Here is a 22,226-nt window from a genome sequence, read left to right on the forward strand (position 1 = left end):
TATTGGCCTATGTTGACCTTTTGGCCAATGCTGATCTCAAAAATAGTTGGTGGTTCAATTCAGTTGGCCGATATGTAAATCCTCTTCAAATTTCAAGTCAATCGAATGAGAATTGAGGATTTTAGAAAATTGAAATTGTTGTTGACCTTTGGTCTACGTTGACCTTTTGGCCTATGCTGATTTCATGAATAGTTGGTGGTTGAATTTCGTTAGCTGAAATGAAAATCCTATTCAAATTTCAAGTCAATCGGATGAAAATTGAGGATTTTAGGAATTAGAAAAAAGTGGTTGACCTTTGGCCTATGTTTACCGTGTGACCTATGTTGATCAAAAAAATAGATGCTGGTTGAATTCAGTTAGCTGATATGAAAATCCCTTTCAAATTCCAAGTCAATCGGATGAAAATTGAGGATTTTAGAAATTTGAAAAAAAGTGGTTGACCTTTGGCCTATGTTGAGCTTTTGACCTTTTGACATCAAAAATACATAGGATATTGTCGGACCACGAACTCTACCATTTGGTGAAGTTTCGTAAAGATTGGCTCAAAATTGTGACCTGTACGCAAGTATAAGTGAGCAGACAGACAAACACACAAACACAAACCGTAGTGATCAACATACTTGTCCAAAAAAATATATATTTTGCCAAGTAATGAAAAATCCCTCAGAGAGCGACACTTGGCAAAACAGAACGAAGTAGAATGGCACTCAGTGGAGCATCCTTTTGACCTCAAAAATAATTAGTGGTTGAATTCAATGACCTGACATGCAAATCGTCTTCAAAGTTTAAGTTAACCGGATGAAAATTGACAATTTTAGAAATTCGGCCTTTGTTGAACTTTTGGCCTATGTTGACCTCAAAAATAGTTGGTGGTTGGTTTCAGTAAGCTGACATGAAAATCCTTTTCAAATTTCAAGTCAATCGTTGAAAATTGAAGATTTTAGATATTTAAAATTGTTGTTGATGTTTGGCCTATGTTGACCTTTTGGCCTACGCTTATCTCAAAATAGTTGGTGGGTGAACTCAGTTAGCTGATGTGAAAATCCCATTCAAATTTCAAGTGAATCAGATGAAAATTGAGGATTTTAGAAATTTTTAATTGTAGTTGACTTTTGGCCTATGTTGACCTTTTAGGTTTTGCTGATCTCAAAAATAGTTGGTGGTTGAATTCTGTTCGCTGATGTGAATATCCCATTCAAATTTCAAGTGAATCGGATGAAAATTGAAGATTTTAGAAATTAAAAAAATGTGGTTGACCTTTGGCCGATGTTGACCTTTTAGCCTATGCTGATCTCAACAATAGTTCGTGGTTGAATTCAGTTTGCTGATATGAAAATCCCATTCAAATTTCAAGTCAATCGGATGAAAATTGAGGATTATATAACTTTGTAAAAAGGTGGTGGACCTTCGGCCTATGTTGACCTTGTGACCTATGTTGACCTCAAAAATAGTTGTTGGTTGAATTAGTTTCACTGATATGTAAGTCCCTTTCAATTTTCAAGTCAATCGGATGAAAATTGAGGATTTTAGAAATTCGAAAAAAGTGGTTGACCTTTGGTCTATGTTGACCTTTGGTCTATGTTGACCTTTTGACCTCAAAAATATATAGGGTTTTGTCGGACCACGAACACTACCATTTGGTGAAGTTTCGTGAAGATCGGTTTAAAATTGTGACCTGTAGGCAAGTATAAATGAGCGGACAGACAAACATACAAATGAAAAATCACTCATCGAACTACCCTTGGCAAAACAAAACAAAGTAGCATGGCACTCAGTAACGCATTCTTTTGAACTCAAAAATAATTAGTGGTTTTATTCAGTGACCTGACATGCAAATAGTCTTCAAAGTTTAAGTTAATCGGATGAAAATTGACAGTTTTATAAATTCGGCCTTTGTTGACCTTTTGGCCTATGTTGACCTCAAATAGTTGGTGGTTGGTTTCAGTTGGCCGATATGTAAATCCCATTCAAATTTCAAGTCAATCAGATGAAAATTGAGGATTTTAGAAATCGGAAAAAAGTGGTTGAACTTTGGCTTATGTTGACCTTTTTGCCAATGCTGATCTCAAAAATAGTTGGTCGTTGAACTCAGTTAGCTGATGTGAAAATCCCATTTTAATTTCAAGTGAATCGGATGAAAATTCAGGATTTTAGAAAGTCGAAAAAAGTAGTTGACCTTTGGTATATGTTGACCTTTTGACCTTCTGACCTCAAAAAAATATAGGATTTTGTCGGACCACGAACTCGACCATTTGCTGAAGTTTCGTGAAGATCGGTTTGAAATTGTGACCTTCAAGCAAGTATAAGTGAGCGGACAGACAAACACACACACAAACAAACACACACACAAACCGGAGTGATCAACTTGCACTACATGACCGAAAGTACGTGGACACCCAAACATCACACCTCGATTGTGCTCGTCGAACATCTCATTCCAAAATCATGGGCATTAATATGGAGTTTGCCCCCCACCCCCACACTTTGCAGCTATAGCAGCCTCCACTCTTCTGGGAAGGCTTTCCACTACATGTTGGAACATTGCTGTGGGGATTTGCTTCCATTCAGCCACAAGAGCATTAGTGAGGTCGGGCACTGATGTTGAGCGATTAGGCCTGGCTCACAGTCGGCGTTCCAATTCATCCCAAAGGTGTTCGATGGGGTTGAGTTCAGGGCTCTGTGCAGGTCAGTCAAGTTCTTCCACACCGATCTCGACAAACCATTTCTGTATGAACCTCGCTTTGTGCACAGGGAAATTGTCATGCTGAAACAGGAAAGGGCCTTCGCCAAACTGTTGCCACAAAGTTGGAAACACACAATCGTCTGGACTCTAGAATGTCAATGTATGCTGTAGCGTTAAGATTTCCCTTCACTGGAACTAAGGGGCCGAGCCCGAACCATGAAAAACAGCCCTTTCACGGGAGATCTGGTGATCGAGCGCACTCTCACACTCACCACCTCTCACACTCATGATCCATCTCGATCATCTGGGGGGAGTTCTGGTGATCGAGCACTCTCTCACACTCACCACCTCTCACACTCATTGACCTTTTCGATCATCTGGGGGGAGATCTGGTGATCGAGCGCAGTCTCACACTCACCACCTCTCACACTCATGATCCATCTCGATCATCTGGGGGGAGTTCTGGTGATTGAGCGCTCTCTCACACTCACCACCTCTCACACTCATTGTCCCCTTCGATCATCTGGGGGGAGTTCTGGTGATCGAGCGCTCTCTCACACTCACCACCTCTCACACTCATTGTCCCCTTCGATCATCTGGGGGGAGTTCTGGTGATCGAGCGCTCTCTCACACTCACCACCTCTCACACTCATTGACCTTTTCGATCATCTGGGGGGAGATCTGGTGATCGAGCGCAGTCTCACACTCACCACCTCTCACACTCATGATCCATCTCGATCATCTGGGGGGAGTTATGGTGATCGAGTACAACAATCTCACACTCACCACCTCTCACACTCATGATCAATCTTGATCATCTGGGGGTAGTTCTGGTGATTGAGCGCTCTCTCACACTCACCACCTCTCACACTCATTGTCCCCTACGATCATCTTGGGGGAGTTCTGGTGATCGAGCGCTCCTCTCGCACTCACCACCCGTCACACTCATTGACCTTTTCGATCATCTGGGGGGAGTTCTGGTGATCGAGCGCTCTCTCACACTCACCACCTCTCACACTCATTGACCTTTTCGATCATCTGGGGGGAGATCTGGTGATTGAGCGCTCTCTCACACTCACCACCTCTCACACTCATTGTCCCCTACGATCATCTTGGGGGAGTTCTGGTGATCGAGCGCTCCTCTCACACTCACCACCCGTCACACTCATTGTCCTCTTCGATCATCTGGGGGGAGTTCTGGTGATCGAGCGCACTCTCCCCCTTGTGACACCACCCCTCCTCCCCCTTCCCCCCACCCCGTCGCATCTAGCTCCCTTTTCCTTCCGCGGTTGAAAGAATTCTCCCAAATGGCAATCCGCTGGAGTATGGGGGGTTTTCACACGGGTGGAATGGGTGGGAGTGAGTTGGAGTTGGGGATGGAGGTGGGTGGTACTGGGGGGGGGGGGGGGGTGGTTACCCTCGAATGGGTCTGGCCTCCCTCGTCTCCACCGCACCCCTCCTTTCTCCTGCGCCCTCCATATCTCCAAGCTGTTCTCCCTCCCTCTCCATCCCTCTACCTCCGTCTTGTGCCCCCTCTCTGCAAGCTCTGTCTGCCGCCATGCATCGTCCGCCTTTTCCTCACCTCCTCGTCATCCTCGTCCTGTGTGCCACGAATCTCACAGGTGATTTTATGGGCATTATCACATCGAGGATGCTTGGGTCTTTGTCTTGTCCGGGTACCGACCGATCCGGTATGTCCGGTGGAGAAATTCCCTTTAAACGTTTGGCAGCCCCGGACTCTCGAATGGACATTTGAAGGGTCTTTGTTTAAAATGCTCTGTTTGCGAGACGAGGGATTCTGGGTTATGGGGGCCGAGCGCTCGTGAGAGGGAGATGTGGCCATGGAAGATCATTTGGGATGTGGCCGTGGAAGATCATTTGGGATGTGGCCATGGAAGAAAACGGACCGAAGCGGAGGAGAGAGCACACTCGTGTAACCCGAGTGTGCGAAACGGGGACATGTGCGATGGGGTGCTGGGTGTGGTTGTTCATAGAGACAAAGGAAAGCGAGCTGGGACTGGGAATGTGGGAACAATAGGGTTGGGATTACAGGGGCTGTGGGGAGAAAATGTCGCCGGAGAGGGCAGGGGTACCACCGGGTCTACCAACGCTGGCATTATAGGGGCTGTGGGGAGAAAGGATTGTCAGAGAGGGCAGGGGTAGGACCGGGTCTACCAACGCTGGAATTACAGGGGCTGTGGGGAGAAAGGATTGTTAGAGAGGGCAGGGGTAGGAGAGGGCAGGGGTAGGACCGGGTCTACCAACGCTGGCATTATAGGGGCTGTGGGGAGAAAGGATTGTTAGAGAGGGCAGCGGTAGGAGAGGGCAGGGGTAGGAGAGGGCAGGGGTAGGACCGGGTCTACCAACGCTGGCATTATAGGGGCTGTGGGGAGAAAGGATTGTTAGAGAGGGCAGCGGTAGGAGAGGGCAGGGGTAGGAGAGGGCAGGGGTAGGACCGGGTCTACCAACGCTGGCATTATAGGGGCTGTGGGGAGAAAGGATTGTTAGAGAGGGCAGGGGTAGGACCGGGTCTACCAACGCTTAAATTGCAGGGGTTGTGGGGAGAAAGGATTGTTAGAGAGGGCAGGGGTAGGACCGGGTCTACCAACGCTGAAATTGCAGGGGTTGTGGGGAGAAAGGATTGTTAGAGAGGGCAGGGGTAGGACCAGACTACCAACGCTGAAATTGCAGGGGCTGTGGGGAGAAAGGATTGTTAGAGAGGGCAGGGGTAGGACCGGGTCTACCAACGCTGGAATTACAGGGGCTGTGGGGAGAAAGGATTGCCGGAGAGGGCAGGGATATGACCGGGTCTACCAACGCTGGAATTACAGGGGCTGTGGGGAGAAAAGATTGCCGGAGAGGGCAGGGGTTGCACCGGGTCTACCAACGCTGGAATTACAGGGGCTGTGGGGAGAAAAGATTGCCGGAGAGGGCAGGGGTTGCACCGGGTCTACCAACGCTGGAATTACAGGGGCTGTGGGGAGAAAAGATTGCCGGAGAGGACAGGGGTTGAATCGGGTCTACCAACGCTGGAATTACAGGGGCTGTGGGGAGAAAGGATTGCCGGAGAGGGCAGGGATATGACCGGGTCTACCAACGCTGGAATTACAGGGGCTGTGGGGAGAAAAGATTGCCGGAGAGGGCAGGGGTTGCACCGGGTCTACCAACGCTGGAATTACAGGGGCTGTGGGGAGAAAGGATTGCCGGAGAGGGCAGGGATATGACCGGGTCTACCAACGCTGGAATTACAGGGGCTGTGGGGAGAAAAGATTGCCGGAGAGGGCAGGGGTTGCACCGGGTCTACCAACGCTGGAATTACAGGGGCTGTGGGGAGAAAAGATTGTCGGAGAAGGCAAGGGTTGCACCGGGTCTACCAACGCTGGAATTACAGGGGCTGTGGGGAGAAAAGATTGCCGGAGAGGACAGGGGTTGAATCGGGTCTACCAACGCTGGAATTACAGGGGCTGTGGGGAGAAAGGATTGCCGGAGAGGGCAGGGATATGACCGGGTCTACCAACGCTGGAATTACAGGGGCTGTGGGGAGAAAAGATTGCCGGAGAGGGCAGGGGTTGCACCGGGTCTACCAACGCTGGAATTACAGGGGCTGTGGGGAGAAAGGATTGCCGGAGAGGGCAGGGATATGACCGGGTCTACCAACGCTGGAATTACAGGGGCTGTGGGGAGAAAAGATTGTCGGAGAAGGCAAGGGTTGCACCGGGTCTACCAACGCTGGAATTACAGGGGCTGTGGGGAGAAAAGATTGCCGGAGAGGACAGGGGTTGAATCGGGTCTACCAACGCTGGAATTACAGGGGCTGTGGGGAGAAAGGATTGCCGGAGAGGGCAGGGATATGACCGGGTCTACCAACGCTGGAATTACAGGGGCTGTGGGGAGAAAGGATTGCCGGAGAGGGCAGGGATATGACCGGGTCTACCAACGCTGGAATTACAGGGGCTGTGGGGAGAAAAGATTGCCGGAGAGGGCAGGGATATGACCGGGTCTACCAACGCTGGAATTACAGGGGCTGTGGGGAGAAAAGATTGTCGGAGAAGGCAAGGGTTGCACCGGGTCTACCAACGCTGGGATGAGAAACCTTGAGAAAAGATCACCGTGGATGACGAAATACTTCCATCACTGGGATTTTCGGAAAAGATAAAGTCTTGTGAGTATAGGGAAGGACTATGTCAACCAATGCTGGAATTACAAGGACAGTGGAGACAGATCCTCGGAGAAAGCAAGGTGGGAGCGAGTCCACAGATAACGGGATGACAGGGAATGTGGGGATGGAAGGTCCCTGGAGATGGGAGGGAGGGTGGGACCAGGTCGACAGGTACAGGGATGACAAGGAGTGTGGGGATGGAAGATCCCCGGATTTGGCAGGGACCACTTTGGACACAAAAAAAGGAGAAAACAACCTTTTTAGTGGGATCACTGCGGAGGATCCACATGGCTTGCTGTCTCAGCTGGTGCTTAATTAGTCCCGAGTCCGAATCCCGGGAGAAACTATTTGGTGCCACTGAGTCTACGGTTTTGTTTATCAACCAAATCGCTTAACTTATCATCAAAATCAGGACATTCCTTCCTGTTTCATTCCCTCAAACTCACTCGTCATTCATTCCGTCAAACCCACTGGAGTTTCATTCCTTCCAACCCACTAGAGTTTCATTCCCTCCAACTCATTCGACATTCATTCCTTCCAACCCACGTGTTTCATTCCTTCCAACCCACTCGAATTTCATTCCTTACAACCCACTCGATTTCATTCCTTCCATCCCACTCGATTTCATTCCTTCCAACCCACTCGATTTCATTCCTTCCAACCCACTCGATTTCATTCCTTCCAAAGAGTTCGTTGTTCGATTGTGGATCGTTCGGGTTTTATTTCATATTCCCTTTGGCAAAAATTTCGCAACCACTTTCACTCACCAGCCAGGGCACAGCAACCACTTTCACTCACCAGCCAGGGCACAGCAACCACTTTCACTCACCAGCCAGGGCACAGCAACCACTTTCACTCACCAGCCAGGGCACAGCAACCACTTTCACTCACCAGCCAGGGCACAGCAACCACTTTCACTCACCAGCCAGGGCACAGCAACCACTTTCACTCACCAGCCAGGGCACAGCAACCACTTTCACTCACCAGCCAGGGCACAGCAACCACTTTCACTCACCAGCCAGGGCACAGCAACCACTTTCACTCACCAGCCAGGGCACAGCAACCACTTTCACTCACCAGCCAGGGCACAGCAACCACTTTCACTCACCAGCCAGGGCACAGCAACCACTTTCACTCACCAGCCAGGGCACAGCAACCACTTTCACTCACCAGCCAGGGCACAGCAACCACTTTCACTCACCAGCCAGGGCACAGCAACCACTTTCACTCACCAGCCATGGCACAGCAACCACTTTTACTCACCAGCCAGGGCACAGCAACCACTTTCACTCACCAGCCAGGGCACAGCAACCACTTTCACTCACCAGCCAGGGCACAGCAACCACTTTTACTCACCAGCCAGGGCACAGCAACCACTTTCACTCACCAGCCAGGGCACAGCAACCACTTTCACTCACCAGCCAGGGCACAGCAACCACTTTTACTCACCAGCCAGGGCACAGCAACCACTTTCACTCACCAGCCATGGCACAGCAACCACTTTTACTCACCAGCCAGGGCACAGCAACCACTTTTACTCACCAGCCAGGGCACAGCAACCACTTTCACTCACCAGCCAGGGCACAGCAACCACTTTCACTCACCAGCCAGGGCACAGCAACCACTTTTACTCACCGGCCAGGGCACAGCAACCACTTTCACTCACCAGCCAGGGCACAGCAACCACTTTTACTCACCAGCCAGGGCACAGCAACCACTTTCACTCACCAGCCAGGGCACAGCAACCACTTTCACTCACCAGCCAGGGCACAGCAACCACTTTTACTCACCAGCCAGGGCACAGCAACCACTTTCACTCACCAGCCATGGCACAGCAACCACTTTTACTCACCAGCCAGGGCACAGCAACCACTTTTACTCACCAGCCAGGGCACAGCAACCACTTTCACTCACCAGCCAGGGCACAGCAACCACTTTTACTCACCAGCCAGGGCACAGCAACCACTTTTACTCACCAGCCAGGGCACAGCAACCACTTTTACTCACCAAATAAAGCATAGCAACCAATTTTACTCACCAAATAAAGCATAGCAACCACTTTTACTCACCAAATAAAGCATAGCAACCACTTTTACTCACCAGCCAGAGTATAGCAACCACTTTTACTGACCTGATAAAGTATAGCAACCACTTTTACTGACCTGATAAAGTATAGCAACCACTTTTACTCACCTGATAAAGTATAGCAACCACTTTTACTCACCTGATAAAGTATAGCAACCACTTTTACTGACCTGATAAAGTATAGCAACCACTTTTACTCACCTGATAAAGTATAGCAACCACTTTTACTCACCTGATAAAGTATAGCAACCACTTTTACTCACCTGATAAAGTATAGCAACCACTTTCACTCACCAGATAAAGTATAGCAACCACTTTCACTCACCAAATAAAGTATAGCAACCACTTTCACTCACCAAATAAAGTATAGCAACCACTTTTACTCACCAGATAAAGTATAGCAACCACTTTTACTCGCCAGATAAAGTATAGCAACCACTTTTACTCACCAGATAAAGTATAGCGACCACTTTTACTCACCTGATAAAGTATAGCAACCACTTTTACTCACCAGATAAAGTATAGCGACCACTTTTACTCACCTGATAAAGTATAGCAACCACTTTCACTCACCAAATAAAGTATAGCAACCACTTTTACTCACCAGATAAAGTATAGCAACCACTTTTACTCGCCAGATAAAGTATAGCAACCACTTTTACTCACCAGATAAAGTACAGCAACCACTTTCATTCACCAGATAAAGTATAGCAACCACTTAAACTCACCAGATAAAGTACAGCAACCACTTTCATTCACCAGATAAAGTATAGCAACCACTTTTACTCACCAGATAAAGTATAGTGACCACTTTTACTCACAACATAAAGTACAGCAACCACTTTTACTCACCAAATAAAGTATAGCGACCACTTTTACTCACCAGATAAAGTATAGCAACCACTTTTACTCACCAGATAAAGCATAGCAACCACTTTTACTCACCAGATAAAGCATAGCAACCACTTTTACTCACCAAATAAACTATAGCAACCACTTTCACTCACCAGATAAGGTATTGCAACCACTCTTACTCACCAAATAAAGTATAGCAACCACTTTCACTCACCAGATAAAGTGTAGCAACCACTTTTACTCACCAAATAAAGTATAGCAACCACTTTCACTCACCAGATAAAGCATAGCGACCACTTTTACACACCACATAAAGTATAGCAACCACTTTTACTCACCAAATAAAGTGTAGCAACCACTTTTACTCACCAGATAAAGTATAGCAACCACTTTCACTCACCAGATAAAGTATAGCAACCACTGTTACTCACCAGATAAAGCATAGCAACCACTTATAGCAACCACTTTTACTCACCAGATAAAGCATAGCAACCACTTTTACTCACCAGATAAAGCATAGCAACCACTTTTACTCACCAAATAAAGTGTAGCAACCACTTTTACTCACCAGATAAAGTATAGCAACCACTTTTACTCATAAGATAAAGTATAGCAACCACTTTTACTCACCAGATAAAGCATAGCAACCACTTATAGCAACCACTTTTACTCACCAGATAAAGCATAGCAACCACTTTTACTCACCAGATAAAGCATAGCAACCACTTTTACTCACCAGATAAAGTACAGCAACCACTTTTACTCATTAGATAGAGTATAGCAACCACTTTCATTCACAAGATAAAGTATAGCAACCACTTTCACTCACCAGATAAAGTACAGCAACCACTTTTACTCACCAGTTAAAGCATAGCAACCACGTTTACTCACCAGCTAAAGTAGAGCAACCACTTTTACTCACCACATAAAGTACAGCAACCGCTTTTACTCATCAAATAAAGTATAGCAACCACTTTTACTCGCAAGATAAAGCATAGCAACCACTTTTACTCACCAGATAAAGCATAGCAACCACTTTTACTCACCAGATAAAGTATAGCAACCACTTTTACTCACCAGATAAAGTATAGCAACCACTTTTGCTCACCAGATAAAGTATAGGAAACCACTTTCACTCACCAGATAAAGCATAGCAACCCGTTTTGCTCACCAGATAAAGTATAGCAACCACTTTTACTCACCAGATAAAGTATAGCAACCACTTTTGCTCACCAGATAAAGTATAGGAAACCACTTTCACTCACCAGATAAAGCATAGCAACCACTTTCACTCACCAGATAAAGCATAGCAACCACTTTTACTCACCAGATAAAGTATAGCAACCACTTTTGCTCACCAGATAAAGTATAGCAACCACTTTTGCTCACCAGATAAAGGATAGGAAACCACTTTCACTCACCAGATAAAGTATAGCAACCACTTTTACTCACCAGATAAAGTATAGCAACCACTTTTGCTCACCAGATAAAGTATAGGAAACCACTTTCACTCACCAGATAAAGCATAGCAACCACTTTTACTCACCAGATAAAGTATAGCAACCACTTTTACTCACCAGATCAAGTATAGCAACCACTTTTGCTCACCAGATAAAGTATAGGAAACCACTTTCACTCACCAGATAAAGTATAGCAACCACTTTTACTCACCAGATAAAGTACAGCAACCACTTTTACTCATAAGATAAAGTATAGCAACCACTTTTACTCACCAGATAAAGCATAGCAACCACTTAGAGCAACCACTTTTACTCACCAGATAAAGCATAGCAACCACTTTTACTAACCAGATAAAGCATAGCAACCACTTTTACTCACCAGATAAAGTACAGCAACCACTTTTACTCATTAGATAAAGTATAGCAACCACTTTCATTCACAAGATAAAGTATAGCAACCACTTTCACTCACCAGATAAAGTATAGCAACCACTTTCACTCACCAGATAAAGTATAGCAACCACTTTTACTCACCAGATAAAGTATAGCAACCACTTTCACTCACAAGATAAAGTACAGCAACCACTTTTACTCACCAGATAAAGTACAGCAACCACTTTCACTCACCAGATAAAGTATAGCAACCACTTTCACTCACCAGATAAAGTATAGCAACCACTTTTACTCACCAGATAAAGTAGAGCAACCACTTTCACTCACAAGATAAAGTATAGCAACCAGAAAGATCTCGCGAGATCTTGGAGACGGCGGCAGGGATTTTCGAAGCTCCACACGGTCTCCACGTTTTTCGAAGTTAAGTCTGTTCACAATTGTATTTTGTCGAAACTGTATTTATCTTTCGGTGTGTGAAGTTATTGTGTGCAACTTTGGTTGTTTCTCGGTGTTTATCTTTCATAAATTGATCGTCTGTTTGCCGTGTCGCGAGCAAGGCCTTGTACAGTGTGCACTGTACAACCTTGAGGCTTTGTTTTTCTCTCAGTGGTCCGTCGTTTGTGATCCAATAACTTTCGTTCTCTGTATTCCCAGGCTTTTCACCTATAGCCTACTTCCTTGTGTAAATCTCAACTCAAAAAAAAAAACAACAAAAAAAAAAAAACATTTCCTTCTCTGTTCTCATTCGTTTATTCATTCTTATTCATTCGTTCGTTCTTCGACCACGTGTTTCTCCCCCATTTCCCCAGATAGTTTTCACTCATTAACCTTCAATGTTTACACTTTCCCCTCAAGTTATGTATTCCGTCATATTTTATAACACCTTTTTCTTCTTCTTCTTTAAAAGGCTGCTTTCGACTTGCTCACCAAATCAATTCATCCCAAAAAAAATATCCATCTCCTATAGTGCCTTTGTTCTACATTCCCTAAACTCTCCTGCACTCCATCCTCCATCCAGCGTCCTTAAACGTATTTTTAACTCGAAGGTCACAAGAAACTCATTTTGCAATAAATGTTCGTTTCCCATAAATCGTACACTTTCAAAAATCCAATCTCACCCCTCCCCTCCAAATCTTCCCCATAACCCCTCCCCTCCAAATCTTCCCCATCACCCCTCCCCTCCAAATCTTCCCCATCACCCATCCCTTTCAAATCTCCCCCCTTGCCCCCTCCCTCCTAAACTACTCCCTCACCCCTCCCCACCAAGACGCCCCCTCGCCCCTCCCCTCCTAGACTCCTGCCTCACCCCTCCCCTCCAAATCTCCCCCATATCCCATCCCTTTCAAATCCCTCCCCTTGTCCCTTCCCTCCCAAACTCCCCCCTCACCCCTCCCCTTCAAATCTCCCCACCCTCATTGCTTCTCAATTTCCCCCCGCTCACTCCCCCTCCTCAAAGCGTCCTCCCCGCTTCTTCCCCCTTCAAACTCTCACCTCCATCTCCCCCAACCTTCTGCCTCGCTCTTCCCCCTCCTCAAATAACACCTCATTGTGGCTCACCCAATCACCATCAAACCTTTTGTCCGCCCCATCCTTCCCTTTCTCCGAGCTATTCTGAAATCTCTGACACACCTTCAACAGCTCTCCCTACCTCTTCCACCTCTTCCACATCTTACCCTACCCCTCCTCCCCCCTGTTCTGTATCTGATGCTCCCCCTTCCTCTTCATTAACGGTATGGACCTCAAACATCCGGGGCCTTCGTTCAAACTTAACTGATCTCTCCATACAGGTTGCTTCTGTCAAACCAGACGTGATCTGCTTAACAGAAACTTACCTCCTTTATGATGTCTCTGATTCCATAGTATCTCTCCCGGGCTACTCCCTCCTCCGGTATGATAGACCTGAGCCTCGTCCTGGAGGCGGGGTTGCTATCTTTATCAAAAACTCTCTTCCTCACTCGCCCTGCACTGCACTCTCTCCACCTCACCCCCAGGAATACCTCTGGCTACGGCTTCCCCTTCGCTCCCACCTCTTGTTCATATGTGTGTTGTACCGTCCACCAAACAGTGATGACTCCATCTACATCTCGCTGTCTGATGATATGGACCAACTTCTATCTACTCATCCCAACTCTCTCTTCCTCATATGTGGTGATTTCAACTGTCATCATGCCAGTTGGCTGGGTGTGGGTACCTCTCTCACCAGCCATGGCTCCTCAGCAAAGGACTTCTGCGACTCACTGGGACTGACACAATCTGTCAATTTCCCGACCCGGATCTCAGTCAACGGAACATCTTCTCTTCTGGACTTGGTTATGACTAACTTCCCTGAAAATGTCTGCTGCTCTTCTTCTGCTCCGATCGGATCATCTGATCATGTCCTTGTTAAAGTGGACATCTCTCTGACCATCCTCAGGGAGCCTGCTCAGCGTCGACGAGTCTGGCATTTCACTCAGGCCAACTGGCACGGTCTTCAAGCAGCCATCAATCATCTGGACTGGTCTCCCATCTCTACCACCTCTGACATCAACTCATCCTGGGAATTCTTCCAAAGTAAATTGCTCTCTCTCATGCACAGATTTATCCCATCTCGTCTTCAGTTGTCATACCCTTCCTCCCGTCCATGGTACACGGAATCTTGTGGTGAGGCTGTTGCCCAGAAACAACTTGCCTTCGTCTCCTGGAAAGCAAATCCAACGGAAGGAAATCTCATTTCCTTTCACAAAGCCCGAAACAAGTGTGTGTCCACCCTCAGGAGAGCCAGGAAACAATATCTCTCCGTTCTCAAGACCGAACTCTCTTATCTGTCTCCCTCTTCCAAATCCTGGTGGCGTCTGGTCAAATCCGTTTCTGGTGTTTGTTCCCCCTCCATCCCCTCCCTTACCTCAAACGGCTACACAGCTGACTCCGCACGTGAAAAAGCTGAATGCCTCAACTCTGTGTTTGCCTCTAAATCTTGTGTCCCAAACCCATCCCTCTCTGTACCCACCATACCCAGTCGTACCCTGCTGCTCCTGGACTCCGTGTCCTTTCCTCCTGACAAGGTGGAAAAGTTTCTGTCAACCCTCGACTCTGATTCTGCAACTGGACCCGACGGCATCAGCCCACGGGTCCTAAAATCCTGCTCTGCTGCTCTATCTCACCCTCTCTCTGTTCTCTTCACCCTCTCTTTTGCTCAAGGTCAACTGCCATCTGCTTGGAAATCAGCCAACATCACCGCTTTGCACAAAAAAGGTGCAAAAACAGATCCTAGCAACTACAGACCAATCAGCCTTCTCCCAATTATCAGCAAAGTCATGGAATCCATCATTGCTTCTGATATGAAATCTTTCCTCTTCTCCAATGGCTTGATCTCTGATCATCAATTTGGTTTCAGACCAGGTCACTCTACTCTGGACATGCTGCTTCTGCTGTCTCAACAATGGATGGAGGTCCTCAATGCCAAACAGGAAATTAGAGCTGTCTCCCTCGACATATCACGTGCCTTCGACACGGTCTGGCACCCCGCTCTGCTCACCAAACTCTCCTCCTTTGGTATCCATGGAAATCTCCACGCATGGCTGGCGGACTTCCTCTCTAGTCGTCGTCAACGTGTGGCCCTGAATGGGTTTCTCTCATCTCCTCTTCCTGTTCAGGCTGGAGTTCCCCAAGGCAGTGTTCTGGGCCCCGTGCTTTTTCTGGTCTTCATCAATGATCTCTCTGACTCTCTCGAAAATCCTCTCTATCTCTTTGCTGATGACTCCACTCTCTGCCGCTCCATTCCTCTTCCCTCAGATCGGCAGTCTGCTGCCTCCTCACTCTCTGAAGACCTGGACAAAATCACAGACTGGTCAAACAAGTGGAACATGTCTTTCAATCCTGACAAATCTCACACTCTTACTATGTCTCTCCGAAAAGATCGACTGGACAACCCTCCCATCTACTTTCTCAACAATCCTCTCCAAGAAGTTCTGTCGCTCAAGATTTTGGGTCTCACTATCTGCCATGATCTTTCTTGGGAAAACCACATTTCCAAGCTGGCCTCCAAAGCCAGTCGCCGACTGGGCATCCTCCGTCGTGCGAAGTCCTTCCTCGGCACACCTGAGCTCCTCACCACATACAAGGCTTTCATCCGCAGCTCAATGGAATACTGTTCTCCCCTATGGGCCGGTGCTCCTGCCTCACACCTAGCTCGGCTTCACGCTGTTGAAACCAAAGCTTTCAGAATTATTGCAATCTCCCGCGATGAAGCTATCTCTGAGGGCCTTTCACTCACTCACCGCAGGCAGGTAGGTGGTCTTTCTGTCTTCTACCGACTCCTCTCCGGCCTTGCACCCCCAGCTCTCTCTGTGCTCTGTCCCCCAAATATTCCTACAGGTCGCACAAGATCTGCCAGCAACCCTCTGATGGTTAAACTGCCGAAATCTCGGCTCTCCGCTCACCTTCACTCTTTCATTCCTCTTTTCTCCCGCCTCTGGAACAAACTCCCTCACTCCCTTCAATCCCACTCCTCCCTCCAGGTCTTTAAAACAGCTGTTCACCACCATCTCTTATCTTCCCCCATCCAAAACCTTGATCTTTTCTACCCCCGCAAATTCACCCCAGATCCACCTTGTTTGAAATTCCAACTTCTTTCCTGGAAGTCCTGGCAGTGTCCATATGTTTTATACCTCTCCCACTGCCCCCTTCCCACGCCCCCCCCCCCCCCAAAGCCCTCGCCCTCTCTCAGATCTCTCGATGTCTCCATGTCTCTCGGTCCCTGCTCTCAAATGTTGTGTTTGTGTCCTTCCCCCTCTCTCCCCATCTTGTCTACCGCTCCCTATGTTATATGTTTTATGTGTCGGTTTGTCTTTCTGTGTGATTAATGTTCGCTCTTTCACGAGCCTCGATATTGTATACAAAAAAAAAAAAAAAAAAAAAAAAAAAAAAAAAAAAACAAACACTTTTACTCACCAGATAAAGTATAGCAACCACTTTCACTCACCAGATAAAATACAGCAACCACTTTCACTCACTAGATAAAGCTTAGCAACCACTTTTACTCACCTGATAAAGTATAGCAACCACTTTTACTCACCAGATAAAGCTTAGCAACCACTTTTACTCACCAGATAAAGCATAGCAACCACATTTACTCACCAGATTAAGCATAGCAACCACTTTTACTCACCAGCCAGGGTATAGCAACCACTTTCACTCACCAGATAAAGTACAGCAACCACTTTCATTCGTCAGATAAAGTATAGCAACCACTTTTACTCACCAGATAAAGCATAGCAACCACTTTTACTGATCAGATAAAGTATAGCGACCACTTTTACTCACAACATAAAGTACAGCAACCACATTTACTCACCAAATAAAGTATAGCGACCACTTTTACTCACCAGATAAAGTATAGCAACCACTTTTACTCACCAGATAAAGTATAGCAACCACTTTTACTCACCAGATAAAGTATAGCAACCACTTTTACTCACCAAATAAAATATAGCAACCACTTTTACTCACCAGATAAAGTATAGCAACCACTTTTACACACCACATAAAGTATAGCAACCACTTTTACTCACCAAATAAAGTGTAGCAACCACTTTTACTCACCAGATAAAGTATAGCAACCACTTTTACACACCACATAAAGTAGAGCAACCACTTTTACTCACCAAATAAAATATAGCAACCACTTTTACTCACCAGATAAAGTATAGCAACCACTTTTACACACCACATAAAGTAGAGCAACCACTTTTACTCACCAAATAAAGTATAGCAACCACTTTTACTCACCAGATAAAGCATAGCAACCACTTTTACTCAAGATAAAGCATAGCAACCACTTTTACTCACAAGATAAAGCATAGCAACCACTTTTACTCACCAGATAAAGCATAGCAACCACTTTTACTCACCAGATAAAGCATAGCAACCACTTTTACTCACCAGATAAAGCATAGCAACCACTTTTACTCACCAGATAAAGTATAGCAACCACTTTTGCTCACCAGATAAAGTATAGCAACCACTTTTACTCACCAGATAAAGCATAGCAACCACTTTTACTCACCAGATAAAGCATAGCAACCACTTTTACTCACCAGATAAAGCATAGCAACCACTTTTACTCACCAAATAAACTATAGCAACCACTTTCACTCACCAGATAAGGTATTGCAACCACTCTTACTCACCAAATAAAGTATAGCAACCACTTTCACTCACCAGATAAAGTGTAGCAACCACTTTTACTCACCAAATAAAGTATAGCAACCACTTTCACTCACCAGATAAAGCATAGCAACCACTTTTACTCACCAAATAAAGTATAGCAACCACTTTCACTCACCAGATAAGGTATTGCAACCACTTTTACTCACCAGATAAAGTACAGCAACCACTTTTACTCACCAGTTAAAGCATAGCGACCACGTTTACTCACCAGCTAAAGTAGGGCAACCACTTTTACTCACCACATAAAGTACAGCAACCGCTTTTACTCACCAAATAAAGTATAGCAACCACTTTTACTCGCAAGATAAAGCATAGCAACCACTTTTACTCACCAGATAAAGCATAGCAACCACTTTTACTCACCAGATAAAGCATAGCAACCACTTTTACTCACCAGATAAAGGATAGGAAACCACTTTCACTCACCAGATAAAGTATAGCAACCACTTTTACTCACCAGATAAAGTACAGCAACCACTTTTACTCATAAGATAAAGTATAGCAACCACTTTTACTCACCAGATAAAGCATAGCAACCACTTTTACTCACCAGATAAAGTATAGCAACCACTTTTACTCACCAGATAAAGCATAGCAACCACTTTTACTCACCAGATAAAGCATAGCAACCACTTTTACTCACCAGATAAAGTACAGCAACCACTTTTACTCATAAGATAAAGTATAGCAACCACTTTCATTCACAAGATAAAGTATAGCAACCACTTTCACTCACCAGATAAAGTATAGCAACCACTTTCACTCACCAGATAAAGTATAGCAACCACTTTTACTCACCAGATAAAGTATAGCAACCACTTTCACTCACAAGATAAAGTACAGCAACCACTTTCACTCACAAGAGAAAGTATAGCAACCACTTTTACTCACCAGATAAAGTATAGCAACCACTTTAACTCACCAGATAAAATACAGCAACCACTTTTACTCACCAGATAAAGCTTAGCAACCACTTTTACTCACCTGATAAAGTATAGCAACCACTTTTACTCACCAGATAAAGCTTAGCAACCACTTTTACTCACCTGATAAAGCATAGCAACCACTTTTACTCACCAGCCAGGGTATAGCAACCACTTTTACTCACCAGATAAAGTACAGCAACCACTTTAACTTACCAGATAAAGCATAGCAACCACTTTTACTCACAAGATAAAGTATAGCAACCACTTTCACTCACCAGATAAAGTATAGCAACCACTTTTACTCACCAGATAAAGTATAGCAGCCACTTTCACTCACCAGATAAAGTATAGCAACCACGTTTACTCACAAGATAAAGTATAGCAACCACTTTCACTCACCAGATAAAGTATAGCAACCACTTTTACTCACCAGATAAAGTATAGCAACCACTTTCACTCACCAGATAAAGTATAGCAACCACTTTCACTTACCAGATAAAGCATAGCAACCACTTTTACTCACAAGATAAAGTGTAGCAACCACTTTCACTCACCAGATAAAGTATAGCAACCACTTTTACTCACCAGATAAAGTATAGCAACCACTTTCACTCACAAGATAAAGCATAGCAACCACTTTTACTCACCAGATAAAGTACAGCAACCACTTTTACTCATAAGATAAAGTATAGCAACCACTTTTACTCACCAGATAAAGCATAGCAACCACTTTTACTCACCAGATATAGTATAGCAACCACTTTTACTCACCAGATAAAGTATAGCAACCACTTTTACTCACCAGATAAAGTATAGGAAACCACTTTCACTCACCAGATAAAGCATAGCAACCATTTTTACTCACCAGATAAAGTATAGGAACCACTTTTACTCACCAGATAAAGCTTAGCAACCACTTTTACTCACCAGATAAAGCATAGCAACCACTTTCACTCACCTGATAAAGCATAGCAACCACTTTCACTCACTAGATAAAGTATAGCAACCACTTTTGCTCACCAGATAAAGTATAGGAAACCACTTTCACTCACCAGATAAAGCCTAGCAACCACTTTCACTCACCAGATAAAGTATAGCAACCACTTTTACTCACCAAATAAAGCTTAGCAACCACTTTTACTCACCGGATAAAGCATAGCAACCACTTTTACTCACCAGATAAAGTATAGCAACCAAGATTATAATGGCTTTGTGTTAACATGTAGGTAAATATTATAATGACAGTGTTAACATGTAGGTAAAGATTATTATGACTTGCTGTTAACATGTAGGTAAAGATTATAATGACTTGCTGTTAACATGTAGGTAAAGATTATAATGACTTACTGTAGACATGTAGGTAAAGATTATAATGACTTACTGTTAACATGTAGGTAAAGATTATAATGACTTGCTGTTAACATGTAGGTAAAGATTATAATGACTTGCTGTTAACATGTAGGTAAAGATTATAATGACTTACTGTAGACATGTAGGTAAAGATTATAATGACTTGCTGTTAACATGTAGGTAAAGATTATAATGACTCGGTGTTAACATGTAGGTAAAGATTATAATGATTCGGTGTTTAGATGTAGGTCATGATTATAATGACTTGGTGATAACATGTAGGTAAAGAATATAATGACTGTTAACATGTAGGTAATGATTATGATGACTCAGAGTTAACATGTAGGTCATGATGATAATGACTTGGTGTTAACATGTAGGTAAATATTATAATGACTGTGTTGACATGTAGGTAATGATTATAATGACTTGGTGTTAACATGGAGGTAAATATTATAATGACTGTTAACATGTAGGTAATGATTATAATGACTTGGTGTTAACATGTAGGTAATGATTATAATGACTTGGTGTTAACATGTAAGTAAAATTATAATGACTTGGTGTTAACATGTAGGTAATCTATATATAATGGAGCCAGTGTTTGTATGTATGTATGTATGTATGTATGTATGTATGTATGTATGCCTGCTCTTCACCCATTGGTTGGACAGCTAACCTGACTCTACCCACAAATGTAACCTGAAATATTTAACCTAAAATACCCAGAGGACCCAACAGACCCTCACCTCTCCCCAGTCAACACCCCTAGGACCTACAAGATTGAAGACCCAGAGGGCCCAAAAGACCCCGGGGACCCAACAGACCCCAAGGACCCTAAATACACAAAAAGACCTGGAGGACCCAGAGGAACCAAAATACCCCAAAGACCTAAAAGACCCAATGGACCCAAAAGATCCAAGATACCCCGAAGACCTAAAAGATCACGAAGACTGAAAAGACCCAATGGACCCCAAAGACCCAAAATACCCCGAAGACCAAAGAGAACCAAAAGACCACGAAGACCCAAAATACCCCAAAGACTTTTAAAGACCCCAAAGACCCAAAAGACGCAGATGACCCAAAAGACCCAAAAATACTCCAATGACCCTTAAACACTTAAAATACCCTGAAGACCCAAAATATCCCAAAGATCCTTGAAGACCCAAAAATACCACAAAGACCCTTAAAGACCTCAAATGTCGAAAAGACCCAAAGCCCAATGGACCCCAAAGACCCAAAATACCCCACACACCCTTATAAAGACCCCATATACCCAAAATACCCCAAATATCCTTAAAGTCCCATAACACTCTAAATAATTAAAAGACCCCAAAAACCAAAAAGACCCCAAAAACTGAAAAGACTCAAAAGACTGAAAAGACTATCAAGACCCAAAAGACTGAAAAGACCCTGAAGACCCAAAAGACCATAAAGACCCAAAAGACTAAAATACCCTGAAGGCCCCCAAAAAAACCCTTAAAGGGGAGCCCAAATGCAATTTCTTTTTCTGAAAACCGTTGGCAATCATTAATCATGGTCGAATTTGAAGGGGATTATATTTTATTTGCCAATAACAAAGTGCCGAAAAAACCCTCGACTGTCCATTTTCGAGATCGTCAGTGACGTCACATTGTGAACTCGCCATGATCCTGCCGGCGACGGTACATAGAGAAACGGTGCATTGCGAGCTTGGATTCCGATCCTGATTGGGGATGATGAAGAGGGTTGGGGGGGGGGGGGGGGGTTCGTGCGGTATGGTTAGTTATGGTGACGGTTGACGTGGGATTGTGAGAGGTTGGTGGAGGGGGTTGGGTCGTGGGTATTGTTAGTTAGGGTGATGGTTGATGGGGGATTGTGAGGGGATGGGGGCGGGGGTAAGGTGGTTATGGGTATTGTTAGGTTGGGTGACGGTTGAGGGGGGATCGTAGGGGGAGTGGGAAGAGAAATGGGAGGAGGAGGGGTGTGGGGTTGTTGTGGGTATTGTTAGCTAGGGTGATGTGATGGTTGATGTTTGTTTTTTTTCTGGAAAATTGAGATGCCTCAAAAACTAAGGACACCTCAGTTGAACAGAAATCAGCAAGAGCAATCTTATTGGCGCTGAGGAA

The 22,226-nt window shown here is 45.0% G+C and overlaps 1 protein-coding gene across 2 annotated transcripts in view; it reads left to right on the top strand.

Annotated features, from left to right (window-relative positions):
• Positions 1–4,091: 4,091 nt before the first annotated feature.
• LOC137420709 (uncharacterized) overlaps positions 4,092–22,226 on the top strand; it is a 65,854-nt gene continuing 47,719 nt past the window's right edge. The window contains exon 1 of one of the 2 annotated variants that reach the window (XM_068106009.2): positions 4,092–4,305. In XM_068106009.2, coding sequence (XP_067962110.2) covers positions 4,107–4,305 — 199 coding nt within the window. In that variant the 5' untranslated portion in view covers positions 4,092–4,106. The remainder of the gene's footprint in view (positions 4,306–22,226) is intronic. The other variant, XM_068106000.2, reaches the window with a different exon arrangement.

The sequence above is a fragment of the Myxine glutinosa genome, chromosome 1 (assembly GCF_964187855.1).
Source record: "Myxine glutinosa chromosome 1, kmMyxGlut1.1, whole genome shotgun sequence".
Classification (NCBI taxonomy): Eukaryota; Metazoa; Chordata; class Myxini; order Myxiniformes; family Myxinidae; genus Myxine; species Myxine glutinosa.